Consider the following 27558-nt stretch of genomic DNA (forward strand, 5'->3'; position numbering starts at 1 on the left):
AATGGAGATAGTTTTTTTTAATATTTATAGTGTAATAAGTATGGTGGAGTTGGAGTACCTAAGAAAACGAGCAGAATCCCCAGATGAGTGTGTGATCAGCCCAGTGGATCGATGGAGAATGTGTGGCTGGAGTACTCAGAGCGCCCTGACTGCAGACTCACTGATTGGGCCGATCGAGATGAACACAGGACTTCATCAATAGCAAGCAAATGGAAAGGATCTATTCACAGCTAGCTGGTTCCCTACATTCTTTTCAAGAGATGGAAAAAAAAAACGTTTTACATGATGTTTCTGATTACCAGTGTGTTTTTCTACACTTTGCATATTTTTGACTTGTGTGTGGTTTTATTAGTCATTTTGTATAATAAAAAACATAGTTTTAACCTACATATGACTAGAACCTACATATGAATAGAAAATAATAGAATAGAATAGACTCCAACATCCCTGAAAACCTCCTTAGGACTAGTAGTTTATAAAATTGAGATTAGAATAGAATAGAACAGAACAGGCTTTAGCATCCTGAAGAACCTACATAGGACAAGCTGTTTTGAAAATGGGAAATAGAATAGAATAGAATGATATAGAATAGAATGATATAGAATAGAATATCTCCAGCATCCCTGAGAACCTACTTAGGACAAGCAATTTGTAAAATTGAGAATAGAATAGAATAGGCTTTAGCATTCCGGAGAACCTACATAGGACAAGCTGTTTGGAATATAAGAGAAGAAAATGGGTTCCACCACCCCTGAGAACATACATAGGACAAACAGTTCGGAACAGGTGCCCCACAAGGCTCTGTGCTCAGCCCGCTGCTCTTCACACTGCTGACCTAAGACTGCATTGCTAAGTTCAGCTCCAACCACATCATCAAGTTTGTGAATCACACAACTGTGGTAGGTCTCATCAGCAACAGCGATGAAATGCACTACAGGGAGGAAGTGGCACAGCTGGCTGAATGGTGATGCACTAACAACCTGTCCCTCAATCTGGAGAAGACAAAGGAGGTTGTGATGGACTTCAGGAGAAACTCTGTTGACCACCCCCCACTGACCATCGAGAGCTCGACTGTCGAAAGAGTCAGCAGCACTAAATTATTGAGAGAGCACATCACAGAGGATCTCACCTGGATCACCAACACCATGTCACTCTCCAAGAAGGCACAACAGCGCCTACACTTTCTCTGCCATCTCCGCCATCTCCCTCCACCCATCCTCACCAGATTCTACAGAGGAACCATAGAGAGTGTGCTGACCAGCTGCATCACTGTCTGGTATGGGAACTGTAGTGCAGCAGACCGCAAAGCACTCCAGCAGACAGTGAATACAGCTGCAAAGATCATCGGTGCCCCTCTGCCCTCCATCCTGGACATTTTCCTCACACAATACTCTAGCAAAGCCAACAGTATCATGAAGGACCCCACCCATCCCTCCCACAGTCTCTTCCAGCTCCCACCATCAGGAAGACGGTACAAGAGCATCAGAGCCCGCTCCGCCAGACTGCTCAATCGCTTTTTAACCCCGGGCTGTGAGAGCCCTGAACTCAAATCACCCTGTCCTCCTCTGACACCACACACAAACCCCCTACCTCCAGAAACATTGACCATCTCACCTCCTCCCCCCAGCACCCCCCCCCACCACCAACTCAAACACCCACCCAACCTTTCAACATCACAGAAAAAATGTCTGAAACAATCTTTTTGTGTGTTTTTTTGTGAAATTCTCCTCTATGCACACTAGACACTTTTTATACACACTACTGTATGTACATAATCTCACAAAAGACTCAGTAAGATGTGTGTTTACATGCTCCTGCACTACAAATCATCTTGCACTGTTCCCCAGCCAGCTGCTTGACTTGCGATGTTTCTAGGTGCAGTATTTATGTGAAGCATTCGTATAGTCTGTATTTTTTTAGCTTATGTATTTAACATTTATATATAGCATATTTATAGTCAAAATCTGTTAGGTTAGTTGTGTATAGGTTTATACTGTTTTACTAAATTGCTGTACGTCTGTATTTATGTAGCACCGGGGTCCTGTGAGGCACAACATTTTGTTCCACTGTATGTCCACACACGTAGCAGAATGACAATAAAGCTCAACTTGAACATGAACATGAACTTGACTTGAAAGTTGAGGATAGAATAGAATAGAACAGAACAGAATAGAATAAAGCTAAAGCATCCCCGAGAACCTACATAGGACAAAAGGTTTGTAAAATGGAGAATAGAATAGAATAGAATAGAATAGAATATGCTTCAGTTATTCCTGGGAACCAACATAGGACAAGCAGTTTGAAAAAATTTATTGAGAATAGAACAGAATAGAGAAACCAACATTGGACAGGCAGTTTGAAAATGGAGAATATAGTAGAGTAGTTTATAATAGAATTTATATACTATAGAACTAAACTTTGTGAAAAAAAAGTATGTTGTGTTAGCCAGTGCAAAACTGACATCTTGGTGGTGGCTAGGGAGTTGCTAAGATGTTGTGCAAGGTTTTTAACATGTTACTTTGCAGTTGCTAGGGTGTTGCTAAAGTGTTCTGGTGGTTGCTAAGTAGTTGCTCACTGGCCCAATCAAAAGAGCCCACCTCCAAGTCTCTATGATATCCTGCTGTCTAGAAATGGCACAAGGGCATCCTTTGGTGTAAGTCTATAGGAATCTTTTGGTCATTTGATTGGACAAAGAAGCAATAGCACACCTCTCCTCAGCATGCTACGTGATTTGAGGTATCATTCATGTCTTAATCACAAACTATGTGGGATGAAATACACATTGTAGTTTAATACCTAAAGCAAGGGGTATGGGGGAATAAACCTAACCCAAGTACAAGCAACATTAATGGAGAGATGATGACAGCACAAACTCTTCTGATATGTTATTGCCTTTATTTCAACTTTTATAACATCATAGCCACAGACAAACCCCATGTGTCTTCACAGCTGTATATTGATGTATGCCGTGTAAATTAAAACACTGGAGATTATGTTGCCAGGATGCATCTGTGGTAACTGAAGAGTGGTAGGTGTGAAATAAGCCTGAAAACATGATGTTAACACCAATTATGACTGCAGGTTGAGCGTGATGCTCTTCAAGGAGAGGCCGCATTGTCTGACAAGTGGACCAACAAAAAAAAAAGGTCAGCACTCTGACCTTTCTACGGCATCATTTTTAGAAAGCACTCACTGAAACAAGGTTCTGTGCATATTTCACCTTGACCTTTCCATGAAGGACCGAACTGACACCCCGTCTGCATATGCGTTTATGTTTGCTGTTACAAAAACTGACACACATTACTGCTCAAATGTTTTGGGTCGGTAGGACTTTTTGATCTTAAATCTCATGCAATAAGTGCCAACAATGAGTCAAAATACGTACTAATCTTAATATTATTTTATCAAGCATATTCATAAGTGTACATCCTTCCACCAGAAGTTATAATCCCTGGCATAACAGATGGTCGCTATGCAACAAATGTGAAATGTGTTTCATTGGCTTTGTACTCTGGTCAGTAGAAGAAATGTGCTGTACATTGTGATACAATGAGAACTAAATATGTTACATGAAAATATTACATCAAATCATCCACATTATGAAGATTATTTTAATAATGACTATGATTAAAGAATATAGCGTAAAAACTGATTATCCAACAGCTCTGTTTTGGAAAGAAGAACATTCTGAGAGGGAGAGGGGGAAAAAAGTGTTATTTGGAGATATGGTGTGTGTGTGTGTGTGTGTGTGTGTGTGTGTGTGTGTGTGTGTGTGTGTGTAAATAACACAGCTGGAACACTGCACTGAAGCCAGAAACACAGATCCATAAATCAGATATTTCTCAATACTAGTGAACACATGACTTGAATGACTCGTTTTAATCCCTCAAGTAACATCAGTGATGAATGCTGTTAGTGAAATCAAAGCATCGTGTTTTTTTTTTTCAAACCCTTTCCTTCACATATGAATCTTTATATTCCACAACAGCTTTCATGTAAATAAAAACGTCTTGAGCACAGATGTCAAGACCTCTAGGCGTAATAACTCGACTGAAGACCCACTACACGGTTTGAGTATTGTTACGCGTCCCTGAAGGCGCTATAGGGAATCTTCTCATTAACATCAGAGAGAAAATCGATATCAGCTTTATCGACGCCGGGCTGATAATATCCTCCTCGATTCTTTAACCTCTTCAGCTTGGAAATGTGCATTTCAGTGAAAAACAAAAAAAGAATAATCTTCTATTAAGGGGGAAGTGAGCAATATGATTGTACAACTACAATGTAGGCTGTCATATCTGCTATAATTCTACTGTAAACAACATAATGAGCTTTGTTTTGCCGTCAGTGAAGAGACTTGAGGAACCGTGCTTTTACCAAGCAGGGCAAGGTCCTGGATCAGCATCCTTCTAGATCCTGGAACTACAATCGTATCAGCTTAAATCTGTTTTGTGTGTATACTGTGCTTACTAGTGATTCAATACATACACTTATTAACCTAATTCACTCCGATTCTCAACTAAAACGTGGTTACATTCTGGGTTCGATTTAGGATCCCAATTGTAGCTTAAACCTTATTTTTTAAAACCTTTCACCTTGTTAAAGTGTCATTTGATCTGTATAGGGTGTGAGTGGATGTAAAAACCGAGAGCAGTGAAATTAAAAATATTTTGCCTAAAGGGATTGAAATCAACTGAAATTTAACGCAGTTGTTGGAGTTGTCGTGGATTGTGCTGCCATCCACAGGTTACATCATATATTACAAGCTCCTTGATGGTATCAAATCAAATGCCATTTTGTCCAATTATCACTTTTTTTTTTAAACAATTCTATATAAAAATCTAGTTTTTTCTTTTAGTCGATTAAGCTGAAAGCTGCACTATTATTCAAATGTTGGTTTGGAAAGTTTTTTTTGTAAAACTGTAAAATAGTGTTTTAGATATACAGCAATATATTTAAAAATGCAATTTATTCCTGTGATGGTAAAAGCAGATTTTTCAGCATTTTTAGGATTCTGTCACATGATCCTTTTTTTTTTAATTAAAGTGCAATGATTTTTTCTAACACATTTATATGTGTCTATGTATGTATGTATGTATGTATGTATTGGGGGGGGGGAAACAATCTGTAAACGTCTAACCCGAAGTGAACATGTTTAATAAGCTTTATGAAAAAGACGCTACAAAGTATCACCTCTCATACCATCACATACCAGTAGGTCCTTGGGTTCACATTTCAAACGTTTCATTTAACACCCGATAGATTATGTCACAGCAACACACAACATCTTCCAGTACATTTTATTAGGCACAAGGCAGGAGGGAGCTGTGTTTACAGTATCATTATCCTAAATGCCCTCTCTCTGAGTGTTTGCATCTATGACGCTGACCTGGGATCAGTTTCAGATCGCCTCCAGTTCAAACATGACATCACCAGTGACATCACTTCTAGACATTCCATATTACAGACCTGAGCTCAGTTAACACACGATTCTGGGATCTAACCGCATTTGTTGTCAGAACAGGTTACAGTTGGTTGGTGGCGTCACGTTGCATTTTTCTTTTCATGATATGAATTAATGTGGTGTATCAGTTTATGGAGTGCGACCTGCACTGATCTCCCAGCTCTGGTCACTGTAGTAACGGGTACACGCAGTCGAAGTGGCCCAGGTTCTGGCAGGACTTGAGCCAGCGCTGTACGTTAGCTGCTGCAGAGGTGGTCAGGCCGGCCCGCAGGACGCAGCAGGCACACACGATGTCTGCCAGAGAGAACTCCTGACCCAGAAGCCACGGCGAACGTCCCAGAGCCGAGTTCAGTGACCTCAGTGTGACCGCCTGCTCTTTACTGCCCCCCTCGGCCAGCTGGAAAACTGCCGTGTCGATCCAGGAGTCCATCTGCGTGGCGGCGACCGGGTCCTGGGGCTCGGCACTCAGAAGACGGAAGAGGAAGCGGGCGACGTTGGCCTCGCCCTCGATCGGGCACATGCTCTGCGTGTTGAACTTCATCTGCAGCTCTGACACTGAAAGGAGACGGATGATACAATAATCAGCAAGCCGAAATATCTGGAGTGGAGGCAAATGTTAATACTTGAACTACATTCTTTATAACACTAATATAACTACAGGTTTAGCTACAGTTCATGATTTCCTTCAGAAACCATTCTTATATACTGACTTATAATCAATGTTGGAAACAGCTGCTTAATATTTTTGGAATCTGTGATGCATTATTTTATTTTTTTTTCAGGATACTTTGATAAATACAAAAATATAAAAGAACAATGTTTATTCAAAATAGAAATTGTGTTACATTATACACTACTGTTCAAACGTTGAAAATTTTACGCTGCGTCACAGAAATAATGATATTTTAAAGTACGTATATGAAAACAGGAAAGCAATATTAGAATTTGCAATAATTTCACAACATAACTTTCTTTTGGATTTTTTTATCAAATAAATACAGCCTTGATGAGCCTACTGGAGACTCCATTAAAAACATGAAAAATACTGATCCCAGACTTTGAATGCCTGTGTGTGTGTGTGTGTGTGTGTGTGTGTGTGTGTGTGTGTGTGTGTGTGTGTGTGTATATATATATATATATATATATATAGCATTACAGTCAGAATCAGCTTGACACCAGATTTTTCGTTTTCCTTTAATGAAACATAACTGGTCGAATCAATTTGAATATTTGTGGAATGTATCTTGAGTATTTATAAAGTGAAGATCAGTGGTTATTTCCGATGACTTTAATCACTTTAACAACTGACCATTGTTATGTATTTTGATATTTAACTGGGGTAGTTTATGTTGATGATTGTCTATTAACTTTGTTTTTTAACTATGTAACTTTTATAAATATAGGATCCTCTATGATGAAGACGTCAATATAATTACTTTTTTTTAAGTGTGTTGGAGGATTTAATTATTCAATGAACTGAATCAAAAGGTTGGCGTTTTGTGCTGCTGGTGATGAAAGTAAAATAAAATGTTCAAAACAGACTATTGTGAGTGCGGATCATGGTTTCATATATTAAATGTAACAAACTATAAAGCAGTTATTTTAAATGTAACTTAATTTACTGTATTTGTGCTCAATCAAACGCAGCCTTGGTAAGCATCATTCAAAAATACAAAGCCAGACTTCTGAAAGTTAGTTTACTTTTTTTTTTTTGTGTTGAAATCACACCAATTTAGGTTTCTATGTCTCCAAATTTCAGATAGAAACCCAAAATTCCCCTACACAATAATATGTAGGGTGTTGCCTTAGAAATGTTCCAAAAACTGGCAAATTTTTTGAAAAAAACAGACCTCACTGCACACCAAAAACACCTAATTCAGTTCCAGGCATTCAAACGACACCTCCACAAAAGCTTTTCAAGCTACTGGTTTTGGCCTCTTTCCTAGTGGAGTCTTCCACGAACATCCTCTAGAGTGTTAAGCAGATCAGTTTCATTCTGGTCATACATGAGAACCATGATTCCTTGAATGCACAAGATACGGCGGCCCTCCAGGAAAACACATTCTGATAAACCCTAGTGCTGCGCTCTTTTTACCCTCTCACCATCTTTCCATATGAGAGTGAAGCCGAGCTGAAAGCGCTGGCGGGTGTAGCTGTCTATGTGGCGCGGGCCCAGGCAGGACAGCAGCGGAGGGGGCACAGCGCTCACTGAGGAGTGCACGTGCACGCTGGAGAGCACCTGGTAGCGCTGGCACAGCAGAGCATGGAGAACCAGCAGGGACAGAGGAGGATGGGCAGGGTTGGCATTGATCACGATGTCTCTCAGCGCACCCAGGTCCTGGAGGACAACCAGGAACAATTCAGCAACATTTAACAGCGAATACGTCGAGCTGTTAACCAGATGAGCGAGCAAACCTTGTAAGTTGCAACACTGATAGGGAATTCAGCTGAGGTGTGTGTGGATCTTAAAATAGTGTTTGATCACAACATAGGAGTCTAAATAATCAGTTTTATATAGTGTTTTATATTATATTATATTATATAATATATAATTATATATAATTATATATTATATTATATTTATATTAATCAAACGATTAATCGCGATTAATCGCATCCAAAATAAACGTTACTGTTTACATAATGTGTGTGTGTACTGTTTGAATTTATAATGTATATATAAATACACACAAATGCATGTTTATATTTCAGAAAAATATGTTATGTTTGTACATTAAATATTTATATATATTATAGGACTATAAATAAATACATGTAAAGACTTGTAAATATTTTCAAAATATACACTGTGTGTGTGTGTGTGTGTGTGTGTGTGTGTGTATTTATATATAAATATACACAGTACACATATATTATGCAAACAAAAACTTATTTTGGATGCGATTAATCGGGATTAATTGTTTGACAGCACAAAAGATTTTGTCACAAAATGTAAAGCTGTTTTCAAGCTGACACCAAATGTATCACTCGTTTGTAAGAATCTCATGTTTTGGTTAACATTAGGGCTGCACGATTATGACAAAAATCATAACTGTCGATTATTCGCTTGAAAATGTAATTGCGATTATTAATTACAATTACCACAATTTACACTGAATGATGTCTATACCATTGTTTAATGCAACTGCATGCCGTATTTTTACATGAAATAAACAAGCTGAAAAAAAACTTTTTTATAGTTTGTGCTTTTCTATAGTATTAAGCCTCAAATGTCAAATATACATCGGATTGGTTTCTTCTTTTAATTACCCTCATCATAATCATACTAACAATAAAATTAAAATAATGGGAAAACCCCTTAAGATAACATGTAGAAAGAAAAAAAACACATCTTAAGCACACTGATTCAAACGATTAATTGCCGATTTAAACGATTATGTGATTGTGGCATCCATAATTGTATTCGCGATCAGAAATTCGATTAATTGTGCAGCCCTATTTAACATCCATCTATTTTCAAATAAAAATCAACTGAGATTAAATATTTCTAATTTGTAAAGTATTTAGTATGGAAGTCAAAAATATCTATTTTTTTGGATCCATATTGAAATATCTGAAATGTTTCACTACTCATTTTCTGTGGTATCAGATGTACTCTCTTTTGTCTCTGACACACATCGCAGTGTGTATTTGAATGAAATAAGCATACAGTCTGTGACACTGCGTGTGGGACGCGCGTGTTCATTTACAGATGCGCAGCTCGGGATCCAGTGTTTTCAGCATCTTGGTTCTTATTAAATACAGCACTCAATCTTTGCATGTGCTGCAACATGCATTTGATAGACATTGTTTGCCATTCACGTTTTTTCACATTTGCATCATTTCCAACATTTTTGTGGACAGATGATTACAGTATTCATCAGATTTGTAATAAGAAGCATTTGCAAACCTGCTGTCACACAAACTTAAAAGGCTTTGTGTGCCAAATTAAAAAAGCTCAAGGGTTTAACTCTTGCAAGTAAAGATATTAAGACTTAAGTATCATAATTTAACTACTTCAGTGTGAAGTGATCTGTGTGTGCTTTTTTTTCTATCAACAATGCAATTTTGACCCATATGTTTACTGGCTCATGTAGTGGCTCACCTTGCCCAGTAATGAGTCTAGATCTGCCGTTCCTCTGAACACAGCCTCGGCCGGTCTGCGGGACAGTGTGCTGGCGTCAAGATCTGCGTCAGGAGTGGTCACTGTCTTCGCCAGCCCGTCCACCGTTGCCTTTAGCTCATACAGTCTTCTCAAGATCTCGTCCTGTCGCTCCTCCAGCGCCTTCAGAGCAGGATCCACCTCCCCGTTCTGAGACCAGCAAGAGAGAAAGATGAGAAGATCTGCATGGATACCTTCACTACAAAACAGCATTTGGTTGCATTAAACTAGCTATAACTAAGTGCAAGCGGACCCTGCTATAAATAATAGGTATGTCAATTCACCATATCATCATCAACATCTTTTCTGATATGATCCATCTCCTTCCTGAGTATCTAAGGGAGTCGTTGTTGTCTGTTGCTGGTAAACTGCAGTGTATTAAACTTAAAGTGTGAGTCCAGGAAATTAAACACCTCACTGGAGGCCCAAAGCAGTGCAGCTGTCAATCATCAAACCGGACATGCGCGCGCCCATTGCTTCATACTAACAAGTTAATAAAAGTATATTTCGCGCATCTTTATGATTTTCTGCTCATATGTGTGGTTTGAACGGTGAACGGAAATGTGTTTCCGATTACCTGAAGCGCGTGCTCTCCGCAGTTCATTCTCTGCGCGTGGACATTTGGTAACTTGTACATGCACGTTGGCAAATCAATCTTTATGTCCCCGGGACTGACGGGCTTTACCTTGTACATGGGCATGATGTCGGGTGACAAACGCACGCAATCCAGATATGTTAGTATCTGACGGGATTGGTCGATTTCTCGACAGTCCGTCTAGCAGCCAGCTAACAGCAGCTGAGTGAGAAGAGGCCGTCGGGCGTCATTTCCGGTGAGAATCGAAGCCGTGCACTCGGGTCGCGCACACTGCCGCCAGAGGATGGAATCTATGTTCGGAGTTTATGAGCATTTTTAGGATCGCGCAAAATTCTAAGATTCTAAGACTTTTTTTTGTAAAAAAAAAAAAAAAAAAAAGATTTGTAGCAAAATAAGAAAAAGGATTAAATTATGCATTTGCTCTACACGCTGCATCCAATAATTATACTTATATATAATATACTTCTATTCTATTCTATTTGGGAAATATAACTGTTTTTGTGTTCATTTGCTATGTATTTATAGGCCTACAAAATGTAATAATGTAAAAAAGATTATGGATTTATCACAGTATATTGGGGTTACCATTAAATATATTCAGCATTCATGGTCACTTTATATTGCAGTGTTCTTGTTACTGTGTAGTAACATCTGCTAACTATGACAATTAACTAGTAAGCTAATATTTAAATATGCTTTGTAATTACACACTTATATACACATTTATATGTAAAATGTATGTTTTCATTATTATATTATATTATATAAATGTATATATTTTTGTTGATTTATCACAATATATTGAGGTTTAGCAGAAGTAATTTCTGTGGTTATTAGTGGTCTGTCCACTTTGAAGATTAGTGTTAATGTCCAGTAGAGAGCAGCACACTACAACATCTGGCAGGGGAAGATCAGTCAAACACTTTTGTTTCAGTGCAACGCTTTTGATTCAGTGGATGGATTTGAAACGTTTGGTCTAAACAGCACACTTCTAAACAAACTTCCTTTATTTTATATATATATATATATATATATATATATATATGTATACATATATATATATATATATATATATATATATATATATATATATATATATATATGTAAGTATGTATACATAGCCTACCCGTTCGTACTTGATACACTTCACAGTTTTAAGTTTTATATCAATTGCAACCAAATGAAAACAAGTAGCATGCCTTATAGATAAGCCATATTTATGTCATATATTTTATTATTTCAGGTCTGGGAAAGAAATTTAATATGACGATAATTTCATATGACATTTTTCGTTATAATCAGTTCTAAAATATTTTGTTGACTATAAAATGTTTAGTTGGTAAGTTGTGAGTAAAAACAACTGTGTGTGATTTACAGTCATGAACAGGAATAGTGTGCCTGGGGTGTGTTCAGTCGTGTGTAGGACTAATTCCCTTAGCATGCAACCTGCTGTGCATGTTATTGTGCAGTAAATCTGTGTGTTGTCCCGGCACTCATCAGCTCTGGGACAGTGACTGTGTTCTGTCAGCACACCTGTGATCTGTTCTGCCACCCAAAGCCCTGCGTTTGCTCATTTACTGCTGAGCCGCTGATCTGCCCTGCTGTGTGTGATGAGAGGAACTGTGTTTAGGTGTTTGTGAGTTGTTGAGGTTAACCTCAGCAGGGTCAGGACATAGTGTTTCAGGACAAATATTTCAAGGGTTTAAAAGGACTTTTACTACATTTTACTACAAGTAAAACAGTACAGATATTTACATCTTTCAAAGAAAACCTGCTGCCACGAAAATGCTAATGTGTGGTTTATGCTATTGCTAATGTGTGAGTGGTTGCCAGGCTGTTGCTATGTGATTCCTAAGGAGTGTTAATTAGGGTGTCATTAAGGTGGTCTGAGTGGTTTTAAGTAGCCTACTATATAATGTTGCTTTTATGCGTTTGAGTGCTTTTAAGTTACTTTGTGGTTTGTAGAGTAATGCCAAGTGGTTGTTGTTATGTTGAACTGGGTTGATTCAGAACTGCCTTAATTCTTTGTGAATTCAAGGTGTTGGTAACGTTGCTCAGAGATTTTGGTCTATATTGACATGATCGCATCACGCAGTTGCTGCAGATTTGTCGGCTGCACATCCATGATGCGAATCTCCCATTCCACCACATCACAAAGCTGCTCTATTGGGTTGAGATCTGGTGACTGTGGAGGTCGTTTGAGTAAAGTGAACTCATTGTCATGTTCAAGAAACCAGACTGAGATGATTTAAGTTTTGTGACATGGTGCATTATCCTGCTGGAAATAGCCATCAGATGATGGGTACACTGTAGTCATAAAGGGATGGACAACAATACTCAGGTAGGCCCAAAGTGTGCCAATAAAATATCCACCACACCATTACACCACCCCCAGCAGCCTGAACCGTTGAGACCAGGCAGGATGGATCCATGTTCTCATGTGCTTTACTCCTAATTCTGACTCTATCATCTGAATGTCGCAGCAGAAATCGAGACTCATCAGACAGGCAATGTATTTCCAATCTTCTATTGTTCAATTTTGTTGAGCCTGTGTGAATTGTAGCCTCTGTTTCCTGTTCTTAGCTGACAGGAGCAGCACCCGGTGTGGTCTTCTGCTTCTGTAGCACATCTGCTTCAGGGTTTGACGTGTTGTGCATTCAGAGATTATATTCTGCATACTTTGGTTGTAACGAGTGGTTATTTGAGTTACTGTTGTCTTTCTATCATCTCTAACCAGTCTGCCCATTCTCCTCTGACTTCAACAAGGCATTTTCGTCCACACAACTGCCACTCACTGGATATTTTCCTTTTTTCGGACCATATCCTGTAAACCCTAGAGATGGTTTCACATGAAAATCCCAGTAGTGAAATTCTGAAATTCTCAGGTCAGCCCGTCTGGCACCAACAACCATTCCACGTTCACTTAAATCCTCTTTCTTCCCCATTCTGATGATCGGTTTGAACTTCAGCAAGTCTTTTTCACCACATCTAGATGCCTCAATGCATAGAGTTGCAATTGCAATTAGTTGAACTTTAGAGTGATTTAGTGACCCACTTAAACAGGACGTAAGTCAATCTTTGCATGTAATTTAATACTTATTTCTATTGTCTTTAAAATACGGACTGCTGACTGCACTAACAATCATTTATTGTAAACTAAAACACGCTAGAATGCAATTTCCATTGAAACTATGATGAAGCTGCAATTTAGTGCATTTAAAATGTAATATCGAAAAAAAAACACTACAATTAAAATTATAATCAAGTGCTTTACATATCCTTGACATTATTAAAAAAAAAGAACACAAGTGTATAATGAAACTTAGCCATGAAAGTGTCTGTCTTTAAGGTCACTTAAGTGGCCTTTTATTTAATGAATATTATATTAAAGTACAGTTTTAGACTTTCAAACCTGAACTAGTACACTACACTACAAGTGCTCATTCGATTCAATTAATAGCACAGCTTTCTTGAACAAGCTGTACAGTTTGAGGGATTATTCGTTTGGCAAAAAAAACATTAGCAATAATAAACTTCAACATGCTAACTGAGCAGATAAAAACGCTCAATTTCCCATGTTCCCCGTCTGTTCAAGGGGAAACACTGGAGGATCTCAAACACCACCATCTCACTGTCAGCAGAAAAGAGGCGGAGATGTGACGTGACGGCTATGTTGTGTAGAACCCTGTTAGGTAATGAGAAGATCTGGTGGCTGTAGAGTCGAAATCGAACCCAACAGTGACTTCTGCAATCCTGCAGAACTAGAGCGGAGATGAGAAACGGAGCTTGGCGAGGTTCTGGGACCGGTTTGTGTCAGGAGCATCTCTGATAAACACAATCACTCCTAGAGCGGCGACTGATCACATGTATCGAGTTCATGCAAAGTTTAGCCGTTTAAGAGTGCGGCATTTAATATTGACCAGAACTGAAGGGACCATTTAGTCACAGTCTCCTGGCCTACATTAAATCTTCATGGCACATGCAATCTGTGTTGTGTGCATTCGGATGACTATAATGCCAACACAAGGTTTTTTATTATCAAATGAAGTATCCCTCAACATTTGAATGGTATTTCATTGTCAAATGAAGCATTCATTAACATTTGAATGCCTAAAGAACATGAATTGGTGACCTGGGACTGCCATAACCAACAGCCCAAGCAAGAGGAAGTTCAGGTGGTAAAAAAAAGAAAGAAAGACATATTTAGTTGTTTGCACAAATGCAAACGAAAAATGAGACCATCTTTAGTCAGCAGTGAACATGCTGACACATTGATTACAAATAACACATATGATTTCCTCACTTGCAAGATGTCATGGAGGACAGTCAAAAAAATCTGAAAAACAAATCAATTCCATGTGAAATATGAATAAAATTAAGAGGATAATGAACCAATCAAACCATTGGAGAAAAATCTGCATGCTTTCAAATGCTGTAGCGCACTTTAAATTCTTCAATTTGAGTTACATATAAAGATGTAGGCTACTCAAGTCTACTTAAGTGGGTCGGACACTCTAAAGTTCAGCTAATCGCATTCATTATACATTTAAACTATTTTAATTCAATGCTAAATAGCAAGTGTTCAAAAGCATTACCTTCAGTTCACACTTAAGTGCATTCTTTTTAAGTTTATTATTTCCTGTACATTTTAAAAGTAAGCTTCTTTTCCACAAAGAAAACCCTAAACACGAGACTGACAAAACCTCATGGCTCAGATGCTTGTCGTGTTTTTGAAAACTCTTACAGCTCCTCAGAGAATAGGTCACTTTGCATGTATTTGCTTTTGCAAAGGCGGGTAAATCCAAACCAAAGTATTGCACTGGGGATCTGCAGTTGATCTGGACCTATAATATAGGGACGTCAAGTTGAAGTAATTGGATATCTGGATTTCTATGACGCAAAGATCAACGTGTAAAGCCAAAACCTTTGAGCTGTATGCATTCCTGTTACACACACTCCCAAAAATAAAGGTTCCTTATGGGCATTGATGGCTTCATCAAGAATCTATAACATCCATGAAACTTTTACATTCTGTTGATTCTTTATAGTGGATGATTGTTCTTTAGATTGCTGACAGTTTTTTAGTCAGTGTAAGGTTCTTTGGGAAACCTTCAAAAACCTTCTTTTGGGACCTTTATTTTTGAAAGTGTAGTAACTTTTAAGTTTATACTGTACTTTTGTTGTATTTCAAGGAAGTATTTTTGGTTACGCTTTATTTTAGGGTATCCTTACACTTACAGTATAATTATACATTTAATTACTGAGTAATATTAATGAACTACATGTACCAACTATATGGTTAGGTTTAGGATTAGGGTTTGGTTTAGGGTTACTTGCATTATTGTTATTATAATAGTAAGTACATAACAAGGACAACTTAAAATAAAGTGTTAACACATTTTAATATTCTAGTATTTCTATAAAAGCACAGGAACCAACACTCTTTATATAGATAATGGCAAGAAAATTAGCTTTATAGTTTTTTGTATATTTTTGGATTTTTGGCCCACTTAAGTAGGACTTAAGTATTGTTATATTTACTATTGTCATAATGTTATATTTATGTCTGTTGTCTTTGAAATATGGCTAAAGTGTACTGCTAAATGTATATTAGTAGTAACTAAAATATACTTTTATGTCATTTCTAGTATGTCATATATTTAAAAGTCATTTGTAATTACACATTTGTGTGTAAAATGTTTTATGTTAATGTTTTGTTTGGAACATTTAAAGAAGGGAAAAAATAGGAAAAACTATTAAATTGCCAGTTTTTCATGTTCATGTTTCATGCCGGCAACATCAGCTCAAGCCAAAGTAGTAAAATTATTTGTGTTTACTTAAATCATGAGTCTTCTGATTTCCATATTTTGAATGAAGACACACAAAATGTCCTGCATCAGAGGACTGACACGTATCAGAGCTGATGTCATTCTGAACCTTGGCTGAGATTTCTCATAATGCATAAGTGTCAGCATGTAACCCTAAGCAGACATTAAACAATAGCAGCTGACTCGCTGGCCAGAAGCCCGCGCTGCATAATGCATGATCTGCCGTCATGCAGAATCCACCCAACCTTTATCTTCCACAACACTTCAAACTTTCATGACGCTCATGCTTTTTCAGGACTCGGGCGAGCCCAAATCGAATCAGATCTGAATAATTACACGGCCTACAGCAGGTTATCCCCTTTATCCGAATCTGTAATTATTGTTTTTCATCTTTCATACACCATCTCTCTGAAACAAACACCCTGGAGCTGTGAAATCGCCGCTAACGGTGTGTTATCATGGAGGATGAGGTGCCCATTAAAGATTCAAAGACCTTTAATAAGTAAGACGACCCTGACACTCCTTCCTTGCTATGAGTTTTTGGTGACAATGAAGCGAGGTGCATCAATTATTGACCAGCCGAGATACAGCAGGCACAAGACGCTGGAACCACCGCATCTATCTAAGGCCCTCACCCCAACAGACCAGTTAATTGTCGCGTCAGGACAAAAGAAATTTGGCCAGCATTACTTATTTACATCATTCTTTAACTGCCACGATTAGACATATTCATCAAATCTTTCTAGGGAGCACTGGTCGAGTTTCAGATGATAATCCCACCCAGGGTACACCGCCGATTCAAATCCAGGGCATCCGATCTCTCCTCTTTCTTGAGGTTTCTTCATGGCCCCATGCATGAGATGTCAAGTGCTGAGGCCACATCTATTGATAAAATGCATTTGATACTGTTTACCATAGTTAATTACATGCGATTATCATTAAACATGCATTATAACTGCACTAAACTGAGGTGACATTGATGCAGTGGTTAATTATGCATTAGACTGAGAAAGAATGGAGGTGAAAAGCTGCATGACTGTTTCAAATGTGAACTTGACATTTATTTATACCGTAGACCTTAATAACGGTAGCCGGCATATTTAATTTACAATGAGAATGAGATGATAAGTGAAAAAAAAAATCACATTCAGTCAAGTATGGTGACCCATACTCAGAATTGGTGCTCTGCATTTAACCCATCCAAAGTGCACACACACAGAGCGGGGAACACACACACAGCAGTGAACACACACCCGGAGCAGTGGGCAGCCATTCATGCTGCGGTGCCCAGGGAGCAGTTGGGGGTTCAATGCCTTGCTCAAGGACACCTCATTCGTGATAATTCTGGCCTGAGATTTGAACCCACAACCCTAGGGTTAGGTGTCAAACTCTCTAACCAGTAGGCCACAACTTCCCCCTACATGGCAGATAATATGGGGCAGCTGTGGCCTAATGGTTAGAGAGTTGGTCGAGTAATCTAAGGTTGCAGGTTCGAGTCTCGGTGCTGGCAGGAGTTGTAGTTGGGGGGGAGTGAATGAACTGCTCACTAGCTATAGCTGCTCACTGCTCCGGGTGTGTGTTCACAGCGTGTTCACTTCTCACTGCTGTGTGTGTGCACTTGGATGGGTTAAATGCAGAGCACCAATTTTGAGTATGGGCTACCATACTTGACAAATATCATGACTTTCATTTTCACATTTATAGTACAGTATATCACGAGAGTACCAAATACTGTAGTCTACTGAATCTGTAGGTGCCTCTCATTTTGCATAGTTCTGCACTATTGTATGTCATTTTATAGTATGTTTAGCATGTGAGGTAATCACTCTCTAAAAGTAAAACATAGTAAGACCGTTCATTACGAGTATAACTGTTTAGCGTGCTGGCTGAACATGCTAAAAGTAGCAGCAACACTTTCAGTAATTTGTGGAAACCATACAAATGGCTTTTTGCCGTGATTGTGCTTGTTCTTCTGTTTCTCCCTCTGCAGCTTGAGACTGTACAGTAGGCCTAATAACAGCTGTCCCGCTCACCCGCCCTTGTCACATGATCCCACTATACTGCCTGAACCTGACGTCTCCGATTTCCTTCCTGTTTACAAGTCATGCTTTCTGACCATTTAGGGGTCATGATCTATTGTGTCCCTGAATAGTGGAATCAATGACTTTCCCAGCCCTGTACTGTATATCCCATGTATTTATGCAATAATTTTAATTTTCTATAACTAATAAACGGGTATAAAGTGTATTTCATTTACAACTTTTACATTAATAATTGTATATACAAAAACATATTTATAATGTTCAAATATATAAGGAATGCTGTCTAAAAATTGCCTTTGTTTATGCAATCATGGAGGAAAATGACAAGAGGGATGTGGAAAGTTACTGAACTGTCCCGATAAACCGCACTGGAACAGCTGATGTAAATGAATGAAATCTCCTGAGAAAGCCCACATTTCAGTGGCATGAGGTGCATGATGTTGATATTGAGATTCCCAATGCAATGTTGTTCATGATGTTGTCTCTCACCGCAATATTTAATATCGTAAATAACTCATTGTCATTAATCAGTTATGTATTCTGAAAAACTGAAAATTACCAGGACTATTTTTCAATCCCTTCAACACTATAACTCAATTCATTCATATTAACATGGTACAATGGGTTTACAGTAGAAAATATTGACAATGTACCAAATAGTTCTTACAGAAAACACTGTCCTCTGGAGTTTACTGTGAAATCTCTAGAGTCAATATCATTTTCTCTCTTAAACACCATTGAGTTGAGTTAAGACAAAAACGACCAAGCGTATAGCAAAATTGAGTATTTAGTGTTACTGGTCAAATCCTGGCAATATTTCACAGTGCGCATAAAGCAGAATTGCACTTATACACAGGCTGCTAATGTCAGGGTGTGGTGTCTTGTGGTCAACATGCTGCCTCTAATTCTAGGTCCTGTTGTGTAATTCTCAGCTATTAAAGTCTACAGGGAGCTGACTGTTTGGAAAACATACATTTGTGTAGAAAATGCATCCATCCAGAGAGGCTGGATTACGGTAGGCTGAACGTGGTGCGAGAAATCTCCCCCAACGATTGATAGCAACAGGACGGATGACCGCAACGAACTAAACGTGGGTTAGAAGCCAACAATTGTTAAACGGTCGTGTAGCAGACACTTAAACTACCAGCAATTAAAGGTCAGTTCCTTGGAAGTTTAACCACTGTGCCACATTACCCCAAATACTCCATCAGCTTCAAGGTGTAACGGCAGTTCATTTTTTTTCATATTTTTCTAGGATGCAGCACAAACCAGTACCAGCTGTATATATTGCTATCTGTCATACATTTGTAAAGGAAATGTGTAATGTGTGTTAAGTAGACTGGTTAGATCAATGGCAAAACTGTGCGTGCTAACTGATGATAGACAGCGGCCACAGTTCTCCTAATAATATTTGCTCATGCATTGTCCTTGCGCATTATTTGTTCATATTGAATGAGGCACGTTATAAGGTAAACCCGATATTATCAATGTAAAGCTCCAAGCTTTTAGAATTATGTGGGCATATCATTTTACTACAAAATTCTTCAGCAGTGAATAATTAATTGTTTTAGTTAATTTATTATTAATATATATAATAAGATAAAATGTGTGTATGTATATATATAGAATTTTATTGTGATCCATTTCATGTCCTTTTCATTGTTTTTATATCATTTTAGCGGACACTTTTGTCCAACGTGGCTTTCTCATGTTTATCTACCCAAGGTTTTCATTCATCAAACCTCTTTGTTTAGTTCAGGCCCTCTGTTCACCTCTTCAATATTTCACGACCTCGATGAGAATAACACAGACAGCATGTGAAATATTTTGAGCCGTTTATTTATTCACTTCAATCATCATTTTCAGGTAGTTTTACGTTTGGTCAGTGCCCATGTGCGCCCCTCTACATTATTCAAAAATCAAATAAAAACTGCAGTGTGTACAGTATGCGTCTGCCTTGTGTGGACTCTATTGACCAGGGGGTCCCCGGGAGCAAAAACACCTGTGTATCGAGTGACGGGGACTGCTGAATTGAAATGAAATCTGAGTACAAGAGAGGGGAGAGATGTGTACTGATCATTCAGGACAGAACCATCGCCTGGAATTCTGTAAGAGATCAGAGACACAATAAATTCACATGAGCTGCTCAAAGAAACGACTTACAATCACATACCGCAGTTCCTCTTTATATATGACAATATAATGAGAGCATCTAATTGCATCTAACTTTATGTGGATGTGAATTAACAGACTGCATTCATATGACTAGAAATCAAATGGAAACCATCACAAAACTGTCTGGACCGACTGTGTGTTAATTATGAATGACGGAAATATTATATTAAAAGCCATGATTACCCGCTGCTCCAATCTTGCCATCGCTGTCATCGTCAGCTGCCGCCAGGAAACCCTTCGTCTCTTTATCGGTCAGCACACGAGCTCCAGGTGAGAACCGCTGCAAGAAAAACCTGGAACGACATCAGAAAGAGAAAAAATACTTGATATCTGTACGCAGACAGAGACAGGATGCATTCAAAGCAGGAGGATAAAGTGTCTTTCTTAATTAAAAGGCCGCAACAGGATGCATAGAAACAGAATTGGTAATCCCTGAATACTTAATAATTAATGTGCTTGGAAAGCCAGCCCGGTAAGATAAAAGTCTGTTCATCTTTACTGATCCTGTCAATTATCTGGTTTATAGGAAGTTCATCTGCTCTTTGCATGAAGACTCGTGTGAAAGTTCCTACTTGAGTTCTTCCTCCTCGATGAATCCGCTGGCATCGTTGTCCAAGATGTTAAAGACATTCTTCACGTCCTGAGGGCTCTTCTTTGTCAGACCACACAGCTGGAAGAACTTTTTGGGGTTGAAGGAGTCAGGAGCTGGAAGAAGACCAATTAAAAACAGCGTAAGGGACTTTGAAATCTGACACTGAAATTTAAGGAGCAGCTGAAGACAGACGTTCACTAAAACATAAGAAATAAATGCATTTACAGCTTCAATGCTGATAAGGCACAAACATGCTGCTGTCTCCTACCCTCTTGATTTAAAACCACTACATAAAAACAGACAAGACATTTCGCTGTTCTTCCAAACACCATCTTCAGTTGGTAAAACATACACCTGAGTCACAGGAACCTGCGAAACATGTAGGACTCAGTATGCTTGTCAGATCTGACGGTATTCCAGTGTCTCCCTCCTCATCTTGCAGTGAAGCCCTTCGTTCTCTCCATACAGCGCCGTGGCATAGTTTCTAAAACAGCATTATATGCATCGGATTGACGATGACATCTTAAACCCCCTCCTGTTTTCAGTGAGGGACGCTCAACCTTCACATAAATCGACCTCCTTTACACCTCCTTCAAAGCACCTGTCTACTACAGTATGTCCAGGATCCTAACCTCATGATCACGTTATGATCACGCTCATGTCTCCTACCTTGACAGTCCTTGAGCGCACTGTCGATGGCATCGGCGGAAAGGAAAGATGAGAGTGACATGGTCCTGGAGAAGAAAAAGAAGAACAGTTGTAAATAATTCATTGATTTTCACAGGCAGCAGCTATAATATAATATAATAGATAGATTAGAATTACAAAATATAGTAGAATATACATATACATTAAGATATATATATATATATATATATACATGCTTTTTCAATGCACTTTTCAGTAATAAAACGTGTATATGCATGTATTTTAATGTACTATTTTATAAAACGATTCATATAGATGCCTTTTTCATTATTGTATGCATGCAATTTGAGGATAATTCTCATAAAAGCGGACCTAAAGCAGTACGCAATCTGCTGCTAAACGCAGAGAGAGATCGGCTGATTCGCTGGCAAAGAGCAGCACTTACCTCGGTGAAGTTCTCCCGGCAGGTGAGTCAACAGAAGTAAGGCTGAGCGGTGACTGCGAGTCTGTCCAGGTGCGATTTATATAGATCTGAAGGCAGTGGCAATGGCTAATTCTTGAGTTACCTGTCTGTGGATCAAATTCTAACTGCCAGGGCCTGGCTCAAATTACTCACCTAACTAATTAACCTGTACTATTTATATCTGTTTGACTTGTGTTTGTGTGTGTGTGTGTGGGCCAGCTGTGACGCCCTTGTAAAAGGCAAATTAAGTAATAAATGCTTTGCTGTCATGTCCCTCCCATCCTATATCACAATACACAAATATCACAAAAGCCCTCACACTCTCTCACGTACATCCGATCCTCCTCAGGTTGGTCAGTCCATCCCTCCCTCTTTCCCTTCTGCTTTACATCAGGTCATTTTAATTTCCTCATTAGAATATTACATAAACACTTTTCTATTGGGAGGTGGGGACACACTGGGATGCTAGAAAACCACTTTGTGTTTGCTTTAATTCATTGCTTCTTTTAAGTCCTATAATATGCACTGGTTTTTAGATTTTTTTTTATTCTGACTTGCTCTATATATTGTTTTTAACACAGTTGAACAGATGGGACCCAGTAATCCATTCGTCAGCAGATGCTAAACTAATTCATAGGTATAGCTGTGGATAGTCTGTGTTGTTATAGAGAGCTTATCCTTCTCATTTCACCCTCCATAGGCAGTCAAACAGCAAGCTGTCATTTTTCCTCTGCTGATTCAGGAATACAAGGTCACCTTTTGACTGGTGCCCAATAGCACACTGTAATCAATGTTTAAAATGCACCTGCTATACGCATATATTATGTAAGAGGGTGCAATATATCAGTACTTTATGGTTTCAAGTGCAGGAAAAGAAAAAACAAAAAAGACACTGCCTAACTTTTTTGTCACCAAATCCCATGTTACAATTAATTTGAGGTGTTGTTTCCATTGGTGCGATGGAGTTACTGACAGTGCATCCTTCATACGTGTGTAACAGATACAGACCGTTTTTCCTAAAGTGTCTAATATGTCGACACAGATATTAATTTGACTTAACCCTAGGTTGTGGGTTCGAGTCTCGGGACGGCAATACTACGACAGAGGTGCCCTCGAGCAAGGCACTGAACCCCCAACTGCTCAGACTGTAACTGCCAACGGTTGCTGTTTTTTTTTTCAGTAGACTAAGAAATCAGTAGACTACTTTTATTTAGAAGTGATGCGTTAAATTGATCAAAATTACATTATAATGTTACAAAATATTTCTATTCATCAAAAAACCTGGACATTTTCATTTCAACACAAACATGAAGCAGAAAGGACTGTTTTCAACACTGATAATAAGAAAAGGTTGTTGTGCAGCAAATCAGCACATTAGAATGATCGCTGAAGGATCACGTGACACTGATGCTGAAAATGCAGCTTGGCATCACAGAAATAATTTACATTTTAAAACGTTTATATATATAAAACAGTTATTTAATATCCTGATAATATTTCACAATATTACTGTTTTCACTTTAATCAGATAAATACATACTTGGTACGCATAAAAGGTATATTTGAATATTTATTCATTTATTTTAGTGCTGTCAAACGATTAATCGCGATAAATTACATCCAAAATAAAAGTTTTTGTTTACATAATATATGTGTACTGTGTATATTTATTATGTATATATAAATATACACACAGACAGTATATAATCAGAAAATATTTTCATTTAGATATTTTTATATAGAAATATATTAAATATAGAAAAATAATGTTTTTTCATATTTGCATGCATGTGTTTGTATTTATATATACTTAAATATACACAATACAAACACACATATATTATGTAAACAAAAACTTGTATTTTGGATGCGATTAATCGCGATTAAACGTTTGACAGAGCTGACTTATTTATTTATTTGAACAGGTAAATATTAGCTTGTTGGTGAGTAATCTTTGAAATAGTTTCTTAATAGTTTAGAATTAATGTACATTAATTTCCGATCGTTTTAATGCAGCCTTGATAATTAAAAGTATTGTTTGTTTGTTGGTTTTACTTCTTATAGACACCAAACTTTTAAATCTAGCGTGTTTCATATCAGCTGTGCTTTTACATCATGTCGATCAGTAAATAGTACATTTTATGTTTGGATGTTTCATTTGTTTTACTAATGCATCTGTCATTATTATAGCAAGTACGTCAATCTGGCACATGGCGCAGCTGCTAGTATCAACTTCTATAAGCATTTACATTGACAGTCATGTTTGAGCGCATCACAAAAGACTGCGTTAATGCATGCTCGCGTGCCTATTGAGTTGCAGGGCGCACATGGCCCATTTAAATTCAATAGGACGAGGCGTTTGCTGTGACATGCTTTGGGACACTCCATGCGTGGGATGACCCAGCGTGATGCTACACAGAGAAACCCAAGAACCCGAGGCTGACAAGGACACCGGATACAGAGGTGCTACTTACCCTGCAACACCTCATACAGTTACAGAGCAATCATTTATTCATTTATGTTTGCTTATATATATGTTCTCTGCAAGCACTAAGTTACACTACATTGAGCTCTACTAAGGTGTCTCTTTTGGCAGCTCTCAGCTACTTTTAGTGTGTCAGAGGCTAACTAGTCTAGCTTGCTATTTTAGCAGGACGTACAACAGCAGTACCCTTTAAGGGACATCACTGTATCCCTAAAAGGTTTATAGTAGTAGCTTAAAGATTCATAGGCCTATTACTACCCTAAATAGGCTAACTAATATGCACCTTTTAGGGCTACAAAGAGGTATAAGCTGCTGTTTCCAGTGTAGATGCAAAAAGCCTTTTTTATTTATTTATTTATTTGATGTGAGCAATATAGTTTTTACAATAATTATCTTAAGCGTACACTTATTCCCAAATATCTGCTTTTACTATCCATTCAGTCATTGTAAAGTAACTCCATCTAGTGGAAGAGTTGAGCTAAAACATGCGCTCGTGGGGGAAGTTTATTTGTGTATTTTGAACAGATGAATATTGGCTTGTTGGTTTGTATAGTTTCTTATAAATGTCTCTACTGTCATTTTTCATCTATTTTAATGCATCCTTGCTGAATAAAAGTATAAAATTATCTAAAAACTAGAAAACAGCTATTTAAATTCAATTCAATTATTTTATTTGAACAGATAGGCTTTGGCTTGTGAGTAATTATAATATTTGTGAATATAAATGTGAGTCAAGGTATTTCACATTTGCAGTAACACTGAATCAATGCATGATCCACCAAAACAAAAAAAAAACAGGCTAATAATAGTGACCCCAAATAATCCACCAAATAGTTTTATTTTATTTTATTTTTACTGCAATGGAAATGTGGTTATAAACGTTCTGCATACAGCTGGAGTGCACAGCAGATCTACAATAAGAAACGAAAAGAGGTCTATATTGAAAAAGAATATTTATTCTTTTCGTGTCGTCCGTTCCCGTAAAAGTGCATCAGATTTTACAGTAAGCAAAGTTCATATTTAAGACAGGAGACACAACCGCTACATTCACAGTCATCGTTTTTGACAGTGTGCTGCATGGGAGGAAACTTCTCATAAGCATCATGAGTATAAAAATTATTTATAGTAAGATGAAAATGGGAGGTCTTGGGCAAAGTTGTTCCTTCAGAGCAAGAGGTGTTGTTGGTCAGAAGCAATTTATGCCTTAACCAAGGCAGTGAACTCTGTCAGAAAGAAACAATCAACATGTTAAAATCAGTTTTAAATTTATTATTAAAAGAGTATGCATTGATTTCCTTTAAGTGCATTGGAAAGCATAGTGAGGTGCATTTCTTATATTTTCTGTGAATGCGACTGACCATCAACTCCGATCTTGCCGTCGCCATCAGAATCTCCAGCCTTCAGGAAAGTCTTGGTCTCGCCGTCAGTCAGTGCCCTGGCACCAGCCTTGAAGTTCTGCAGGAACAGTCTGCAAACGCACAATTTGTCAGATTCTGAGAACACAGTTCATGTATGGCGTCTAAAAGCCAAATCAGTCCAGTTTTAGTATTAAAAAAAGTATTTGTTCGCTCTTACTTCAATTCATCCTCCTCAATGAAGCCACTCTTGTCCTGATCGATGATTGCGAAAGCCTTCTTCACGTCATCAGCAGACTTGCCGGCCAGACCGACCTTGGCGAAGAAAGTCTTGTGGTTGAAGGAGTCAGCAGCTGCGTGGGAAACACAGGAGCCTGATAAATACACACGCTTACAAATAAAGGTGCTTCACCATGCCATAAAAGAACCTTTTCTTTCTAAATTGTTCTATTAAGAACCATTTGTTAACCATTTTGTGGCGAAAGATGGTTCTTTGACTGAATGGTTCTTCTATGGCATTGCGCTGTGTGTTAAAGTTCTCTCACCCTTGCATGCCTCCAGTGCTGCAGTGATGTCAGCGTCGCTCAGGACTCCGGCGAAGGCCATCTTTAGCTAAATGGATATTAAAACAGGACATTCTTTCATTGATTGATCTCCATAAGCTCTTATGCATTTAATCCAGTTCGTCTCCTCTACACACAAGGCTTAATCTAATAACATTTCATTTGTTTCATGCCATCAACCATGCGAATCCCATAAAACTGCGGCAAGGGGAAGCATGTCTAATGTGGATATGAGTTACGAGGGTGTTAAATCCCAAAGAGTCCGGTGTTGTGTGTGTCACCACCAGCAGGCAAAAAAAAAAAAAAAATACAATTGCAAATAAATAAAAAATCCTCAAAATGACAAGAAAATTTAGGATGCAAAAGGTTTTAATTTCCATTATTGATTGCTCCGAAACCAACTTGGTCCAGTTTTTGTATTTTTTCTTCTTTAGAGATAGACTGGGTTCCCCGTGCAAACTCACCTCTTTTGTCTTTTGGTGCTGAAGGTAGTTTCAGAAGACTCGAGCTGTGAACTGCAGTGATCTCCGGGGCCCTGATCTCCCCCTTATATACCTTCAGCCAGTCCAAATATGAATCGTAATGTAATGGACACCCGCCGGCCGAGGGGCCAGTTGACATGCGCCCACTGTACTATATTTATCTTCAAAAACGAAGATGCTTAAAAGGTGCATTTGAAAAAAAGTCCATCATATACTCGCATGCTAATAATACACGCTGCTGATAGTGCATGGACATGTTCCTATGGACACTCGCTCACTGGGTTATATGAAGAAAGAGAGACATTCGGGACACTTTTCAAAGGGAGATTTGTGTTTGTGCTCTGGGTATGGACTCTGCGGTTGTGTTTGCTTGTATTACTGCTTGAATTGTTATTATTTCAATGTAAAATGCTTCATTTGTTCATTTAGTTATACTGATAGTTTGCATGAGATTTTTTTTTTGTGCTTTGCTGTCTTAGATTTCACCACATTAAAAAATGTTCTTTTTTTATGCTGTTTTCTTTATGAAAAGAAAAAAGGTAATAAAAAAGAAAATCAGTTTTGGTTTACTCCATTCTTCATTTATCAGCATTTATATGTTCATTAGACTACTTGAATATATGATTAATGTTAATCTTGAACTGTACTAATATAAAGTTGCTAAATGAGTATGTGCTTGAACCTTTTTTTCATTGAACTTATCA

The 27558-nt window shown here is 38.1% G+C and overlaps 3 protein-coding genes across 5 annotated transcripts; all 3 read right to left on the reverse strand.

The window, feature by feature from the left end:
* Positions 1-5128: 5128 nt before the first annotated feature.
* On the reverse strand, positions 5129-10482 carry aimp2 (aminoacyl tRNA synthetase complex interacting multifunctional protein 2). 3 transcript variants are annotated; one of them, XM_059550821.1, is made up of 5 exons: positions 10204-10315; positions 9911-10043; positions 9570-9776; positions 7568-7802; positions 5129-6019 (listed from the first exon to the last, which is right to left on the reverse strand). In XM_059550821.1, exons 2-5 carry the CDS (start codon positions 9944-9946, stop codon positions 5631-5633), a joined length of 867 nt encoding a protein of 288 aa, XP_059406804.1. In that variant the 5' UTR covers positions 9947-10043; positions 10204-10315; the 3' UTR covers positions 5129-5630. The 3 variants fall into 3 exon arrangements, with proteins under 3 accessions (XP_059406804.1, XP_059406813.1, XP_059406796.1); XM_059550830.1 differs by lacking the exon at positions 9911-10043 and having other exon boundaries at positions 10312-10482; XM_059550813.1 differs by lacking the exon at positions 9911-10043 and having other exon boundaries at positions 10204-10481.
* A 9432-nt stretch (positions 10483-19914) lies between these two features.
* Positions 19915-22113, reverse strand: LOC132110483 (parvalbumin, thymic CPV3-like). Its single transcript, XM_059517166.1, has 5 exons — positions 21952-22113; positions 21528-21592; positions 20839-20971; positions 20450-20559; positions 19915-20197 (listed from the first exon to the last, which is right to left on the reverse strand). The coding sequence occupies exons 2-5, from the start codon at positions 21586-21588 to the stop codon at positions 20172-20174; spliced, it is 330 nt and encodes a 109-aa protein (XP_059373149.1). The 5' UTR covers positions 21589-21592; positions 21952-22113; the 3' UTR covers positions 19915-20171.
* Positions 22114-25285: 3172 nt separating this feature from the next.
* On the reverse strand, positions 25286-26929 carry pvalb4 (parvalbumin 4). The gene is made up of 5 exons (XM_059550840.1): positions 26837-26929; positions 26355-26421; positions 26030-26162; positions 25813-25922; positions 25286-25677 (listed from the first exon to the last, which is right to left on the reverse strand). The coding sequence occupies exons 2-5, from the start codon at positions 26413-26415 to the stop codon at positions 25652-25654; spliced, it is 330 nt and encodes a 109-aa protein (XP_059406823.1). The 5' UTR covers positions 26416-26421; positions 26837-26929; the 3' UTR covers positions 25286-25651.
* Positions 26930-27558: the final 629 nt, after the last annotated feature.

The sequence above is a fragment of the Carassius carassius genome, chromosome 1 (genome assembly GCF_963082965.1).
Source record: "Carassius carassius chromosome 1, fCarCar2.1, whole genome shotgun sequence".
In the NCBI taxonomy this organism is placed as follows: Eukaryota; Metazoa; Chordata; class Actinopteri; order Cypriniformes; family Cyprinidae; genus Carassius; species Carassius carassius.

Coding starts and splice junctions, on each gene's coding strand:
- aimp2 (XM_059550813.1), bottom strand. CDS start 10,326: ATGCCCATGTACAAGGTAAAGCCCGTCAGTCCCGGGGACATAAAGATT. Junction 9,777..10,203: donor GCGGAGAGCACGCGCTTCAG/GTAATCGGAAAC, acceptor TGCTGGTCTCAG/AACGGGGAGGTGGATCCTGC. Junction 6,020..7,567: donor CACTCTCATATGGAAAGATG/GTGAGAGGGTAA, acceptor GTCTCCTTTCAG/TGTCAGAGCTGCAGATGAAG.
- LOC132110483 (XM_059517166.1), bottom strand. CDS start 21,588: ATGTCACTCTCATCTTTCCTTTCCGCCGATGCCATCGACAGTGCGCTC. Junction 20,972..21,527: donor TGCGCTCAAGGACTGTCAAG/GTAGGAGACATG, acceptor GTCTTCTTCCAG/CTCCTGACTCCTTCAACCCC. Junction 20,198..20,449: donor TGGCAAGATTGGAGCAGCGG/GTAATCATGGCT, acceptor GATCTCTTACAG/AATTCCAGGCGATGGTTCTG.
- pvalb4 (XM_059550840.1), bottom strand. CDS start 26,415: ATGGCCTTCGCCGGAGTCCTGAGCGACGCTGACATCACTGCAGCACTG. Junction 25,923..26,029: donor ATTGAGGAGGATGAATTGAA/GTAAGAGCGAAC, acceptor GTGCGTTTGCAG/ACTGTTCCTGCAGAACTTCA. Junction 25,678..25,812: donor CGGCAAGATCGGAGTTGATG/GTCAGTCGCATT, acceptor TCTTTCTGACAG/AGTTCACTGCCTTGGTTAAG.